Raw genomic sequence first — 6000 nt, 5'->3', positions numbered from 1 at the left:
TAGGAGGGACTTATAGATCCGCATTATTTCTTCTAAGAGCATTATGGGGGCCTTATTACTACTGAGGGGTCTGCATAGAGCTTTATTACCACTGGGGGAACAATAGGGGGGCTTATTTCTACTGGAGGCTCTGTAAAGGCATTATTAATACTGGAGGGCTCTTCTACTAATGGGCACACTCTTGGGGAGCACTATCACTGTTGGGGGCACTGTAGGGGCAGTATTACTAATAAGGGTATTCTAGAAGGGAATTACTATTGGTGGGACTATGAGGAGCACTATTACTATGGGGAAGATTATCTGTATGGCACTAATTTATCTTCAGGATACTATTTGGGGGTACAGAAAAGTGAGGAAGCTAAGATGTCTGTGTGTTACACTCTGCAGAGACGAGGCTGCTGAGAGAAGTTGTACGGACCGAATAGTGAAGATGATGACAGAGAAGATCTACATCAGAGGAGACGTCACCTGGGAGGCACTGGATGTGAGAGGTACGTGCTGCTGTATAGCAAGTACAGTAAAATGTCTTCAGTGCTAACGTTTGCGGGGGAGGGGGGGCGGTTGGTCGACTTAGAGAATTGGGCCATATGCATTGGGGCTTGGTCCCCATATCTTTTGAGACCCTAGCAACGCCCCTGCCGCCTCGACTACTGCAACATCCTCCTGTGTGGCCTCCCATCCAGCACCCTCATCCCCTCCAATCTATTCTCAACTCCGCTGCCCGGTTAATCCACCTCTCCCCTCATTCCTCCTCTGCCTTCCTCCTCTGCCAATCTCTTCAATGGCTTCCCATTGCCCAGCGAATTCAGTTTAAAATGCTTACAACTACATATAAGGCCATACACAACCTGTGCCCTCCTTACATCTCTGACCTGCTTTCTTGATACCTCCCTACATGTAATCTCAGATCCTCACAGGACGTCCTCCTCTGTTCTCCTCTTATCTGTTCTTCACACAATTGACTACAAGATTTCTCACGTGCCTCTCCCCTACTCTGGAACTCTGTACCCCAACATATCAGGCTCTCCCCAACATTCAAACCTTAAAGAGTAACCTGAAAACCCACCTTTTCAGGAAAGCCTACCACTTGCAATGAGCATGCTGCCACCAAACAACCACATGAGTATACCCTCACCTACTGTGCTCTCCTCTTCCGTTGTAGATTGTAAGCTTTTGTGGGCAAGGTCTTCTACACCTCTGTATCAGTGTTTTAATAGTTTTTTGTTTATTGTATTTTTATATTTGTGTAACCCCGACTGGATGTACAGAACCATGGAATTAATGGTGCTTTAAAATAAATAATAATAATAGTTCCATATAATTTTTTTTCTATTAACAGACATAACAAAGCATAATTCCGAACAAGCAATGTTTTGGACCTGCCAAACACAAAACCTCAATGAAGTAAACGTTCTCCTTTCATAAAGTGCAAATGAAATATTCTCCATCCTGCTTTGCTTGTAGTTTTATCATTGGACAGATCTCAGGAACTGTTCAGGAGTCTTGTGACAGTGTTTTTTACATCTGGAAAATGAAATTGAACCAGCTATGAATACAACCACTTAGATATACCGTAATTACTGATTTTCAAAAGTGCATCATTTACAAAAGAGGAACTGACACAAATCTGTGCTACCCAAAGCATACTGAATGACAAAAAGAACACTCCTATTTCCTTAGGGCAACACACTAAGGCTACCTTCTATGTTTTCAATTGCAGTTTATGAGATCCGGTAGAGGGTTTCAAAACCAGAATTAAATGGTTACGTTTTGTCCCCATTCTTTGTCAATGGGGACAAAACTCATCAGGATGCATAAGTATGTATCTGCTCCATTTTGTTTCATTTAGTGCCAGACACAAAACCCCTGCAAGCTGTGGTTTTGTGTCCGGTTTGCAAAACGGAACAAACAGATTCCAGCATGACAATCAATGTAAATCAATAGTGTCGGATCAGTTTTTTCTGTTATTGAAAAAAACTGATCTGGTGCCCATTCATTTACAATGATTGTCATACTGGATCCGGTTTGTTTAATTTTGATTTAAATCAGCCGAAACGGATGAATCCAGATGTATTAAATGGAATGGATCCGTTTAATTTCCGGTTTTAAGGTCCTCTGCTGGATCTCAAAACTGGAATTGTAAACACAGATGTGAAAGTAGCCTAACATATACATTGGGAAAAAAGGATGCAAAAGCATTGTACAGTATGCTTTTCCGTCCAGCAGAGACCAGCAAAAAAATGTATACTTTTTTTTTTTACAATGTGTTACAACACTATTGTGACGGATGTGACCGTACAGCATCCGTTGGAGGCATGTATATACGTTAAATGTGGGACATTAACATGATGTGAACAAAGCCTAAGAAAGATAGTTTTAAAGGGGTTATCTGGGAATTTAATATTAATGGCCCATTCTCAGAATAAGTCATCAATATCAGATCAGTGGAGGTTTGACTCTCAGCACCCCCGCCGATCAGATTTTCGAAGAGGTGGCAGCTCTCTGTGAAAACTTAAGCTTCCTCCTAGGCCATACAACAGTCAAATGGCTTAGGAGCAGCTCAGTTACATTCAAGTGAAAGGGGCCAAGCTGCAATACCAAACTTAGCTGCTATCCAATGTACAGCGCTGTGTTACAGCAGCCTCTTCAAACAGCTGAAAATACCTTCCAACGATCTGATATTGATGATCTATCCTGAGAATAGGCCATCAATATCAAATTACTCGCTAACCCCTCAAATGTTATGGATGAGGAGTATATATTCCCCAAGTTCTCTGCAGTACTATCATATCATACTAGTCAGAGTGGATAGTGTTTTTTCTAAAATCTCTGGCTCACAGAAAGTATTGCGAGAGACCCCCTCTATTATGTTCATGTGCACATATAGTCACTAGAAAACAGATCTTTGTAAATGTTCCACTGCCTTCCCGTTGACAATTCAAAATGTTAGACAGGATAGACAGTGTGCAGATACTATAACTACATGTTTGTAAAACCAAGGCAGAAAGAACCTGGATCAAGAGGTACTTCACCAGGCCTCAGAGGGTGTGCAAATCTCTCCAAGTTTCTCAACTCAATCAAGTTCTCTTAAAGTTTTGAAATGGCATGAGTGGAATTTTGGATAATTACACCAGAACTTGTATGTAATGTAAAAGAGATAGTAAAGTATATTATTTACCAACTACTGTGTCCCCAGATTTGCTTCCAAAATGACTGCTAGAATATTTGTTTGCTGATGACATATCAGCATTGATACGGAGAGTGTCAGTGCAGATGCTTGTCCTTAACTGATGACATTTTTTGTATCGTCCTGAAACTGTGAAAAAGCAAAGTCATATACCAGGAAACTGTTAAAAAGCAAACAAAATCCACATACTGGACTACAATTTTTTACAAATTTGATAGTGTACACTACGTAATGCTGACATATGATGTGGCAAGTTGATAAAAAAAACTATAGGAAAAAATACATATTATAGAGGAAAATCTGTACTGCACTAATGAATCACCTTCACAACTTATTTTTTATTGCTCCAACACACCCATAAGAAAGGTCATCAGTATCCGATCGTGGTGGGTCCGACACCCAGGATCCCCGCCGATCAGATGTTTGAGAAGGCATCAGCACTTGCAGTAGCGCCTTAAGGTCCCTTTACATGGGACAAAAGAGCAGCAGATTGTCGAGAAGGATAAGTTCCTTCCTGACAATCTTCTGCTCGCGGGTGAAGGAGACTGGTGCATTTACACGCAGTGATCTGCTCCAGAGTATGGGGAGGATTGATCGCTAATGCCATCGCTCTTCCCCATTTTGTTTCTAAAAATCGTGTTTACACAGCATGATCTGCTGCCGGCAAACGGTGATTTTTGTGTGTGCAAAAATGATTGGATTACCGGATGAACAATTCTTTTGCTCATTCATCGGGTAATCAACAGTACATTTACACGGCTAGATAATCTTTAAAGAGCGTTCCTGTGAACGCTCGTTAGCAATTATCTTTAGGATTCTCGGCCCAGGTAAAGGGCCCTTTAGCCTTCTCTCAGCTCACTAAGCATAGCGCTGTACACTGTACAATGGGGGTGATTGGTATCGCAGATCAGCCCCATTCACTTAAAATAAAAAATTAAAAACGCATGCTAAAAAAAAAGCTGCATGTACCCCAAAATGGTACCAATGAAAGCTACAACTTATCCTGTAATAAACAAGAACTCAGACAGCTCAGTGATGGAAAATTAAAATGTTTTGGGTCTTTGCAGCTACACAGAAATAAATTATAAAAAAAATAATAATAAGAGTTTTTATTGTGCAAAACTGGAAAAACATATAAAAAATAAGTTTAAGACCGCCTTAAGAGTACTGACTCCTAGAAAGTTATCATGCCATTTATACCGAATAAACAATGCTAGAATTGCTGTTTTTTTCATACCTTACCCCTCAAAAACAAATTAATAAAAATTATGCAAACCATTATTGGGGTCATTTATCAAACTGGTGTAAAATAGAACTGGCTTAGTTGCCCATAGCAACCAATCAGATCCCACCTTTCATTTTCCAAAGGAGCTATCAAAAATGAAAGGTCAAAATTTTTTCCCTGACAATGGAGAAAAGGGGAAGAAACTATGGGGGGAATTTATAGATCCCTTTGTGGCAGAATTCTGACGCAAATTACTGCAATACAGACTCAAAGCAAAACTGATGTAAAAAATAATTCCCATCATGCCAAATTTTCTCTATGTCTTACAACAGCAGTGGTTCCTTAGAATCTGATGTAGAGAAGTAGTATAACCTCTATATGTTTTGTCAAACGAAAAGTGACAGATTGACACGTCCCTTTTCCCACCCACTTTGCCCACAACCCTTCTTAGTCCACCCCCAAAGCGCCGCCCATCACCCGTCCCAACCACAACACCTCCCAGTCCACCCCCCCAAAGCACCACCCATCGCCCGTCCCAAACCACGCCTAAATTCCAACCGATTCTGTCAAGCATCTTATGGCAACGCCCTTATTTTTGCCCACAGAATCCATTTTGTGAAATACGGTAACTATTTTGTGATTTAGTAAAGCACGTCAGGGAATGTGCGGACATGTTGAAGACATGTTCGGACATGTACTAAGACGTTATTTAAGGCGTGCCCTTTCTGAAACCAAAATACGCCCTTATTTTTGCCCACAGCATCTATTTTGTGAAATACGGCAACCATTTTGTGATTTAGCCAAGCACGTCAGGGAATGTTCAGACATGTTCGGACATGTCCTAAGACGTTATTTAAGAGTACAGAAATCATTTTGGTCATTAGGAAATTATTTTTAATTATATACGATCGTGTTTAATTAGCTTTTCAGTCTAACACTCACCCAATTGAGTTACTTCGGCTGGCGCTGATACAATACGAAAATCGAAGGCAGACGTGTTTTAAGGAAAATGTCTTTATTTACGCCGCAGTACGTTAGATTTTTTCAACAACGCAGTAGGGTAGGCACTAGTGTTGATTGAGCACCAAAGTGCTCGGGTGTCACGGGGTTCCGAAGGTGCACTCGGTCCCCCATTGCCCGCAGAACTGTTGCTTAGCTTTTGGAATGAGGTTCTGTGTTTGACCTCATTCCCAGGGCGGCTTTACTAGCTGGGTGGCTCCTTGCTCCTAAGTCTGCCTTGAGCGTTGAGCTGATCACTCGGTGCTCGACTGGTTGGTCTGTCGGTCATGTGACGCTGGCCACGTCACATGACCCTCACTCCCCACTATAAATACAGGCAGCCTGCTGGCTACAGGTTGCCTGTTAATTTCTAGGTTCCTGGTATTTGTTGGACTGCTGATTACTTACCTGATCCTGTTCCTTGACCATCCTTTTGCCTGATCCTCCTGTACTGCGCATCCGTCCTGGTATTGTGACCTCGGCTCCCACCTGACTACTCTCTTAGAACTCCTCTTGTACTTCTCTGCTCTCCCGGTATTTATGACCCCGGCTTCTCCTGACAATTCTCTGCTTGCTCCATTTGTACTTT

General features: G+C 41.7%; 1 protein-coding gene across 2 annotated transcripts in view; it reads right to left on the bottom strand.

Moving 5' to 3' along the window:
* Positions 1-1247: 1247 nt before the first annotated feature.
* Positions 1248-6000, bottom strand: part of LOC120989200 (programmed cell death 1 ligand 2-like) — a 47801-nt gene continuing 43048 nt past the window's right edge. For both annotated transcript variants that reach the window (XM_040417139.1, XM_040417140.1), the window contains 2 exons: positions 3179-3316; positions 1248-1524 (listed from right to left, as the gene is read on the bottom strand). In XM_040417139.1, the coding sequence (XP_040273073.1) occupies positions 1484-1524; positions 3179-3316 (179 nt within the window). In that variant the 3' untranslated portion in view covers positions 1248-1483. The remainder of the gene's footprint in view (positions 1525-3178; positions 3317-6000) is intronic.

This window comes from Bufo bufo, chromosome 2 (assembly GCF_905171765.1).
Source record: "Bufo bufo chromosome 2, aBufBuf1.1, whole genome shotgun sequence".
Lineage (NCBI taxonomy): Eukaryota > Metazoa > Chordata > Amphibia > Anura > Bufonidae > Bufo > Bufo bufo.
The sequence above is the reverse complement of the archived record's forward strand: the minus strand, read 5'-3'. Positions and strand labels throughout refer to the sequence as shown.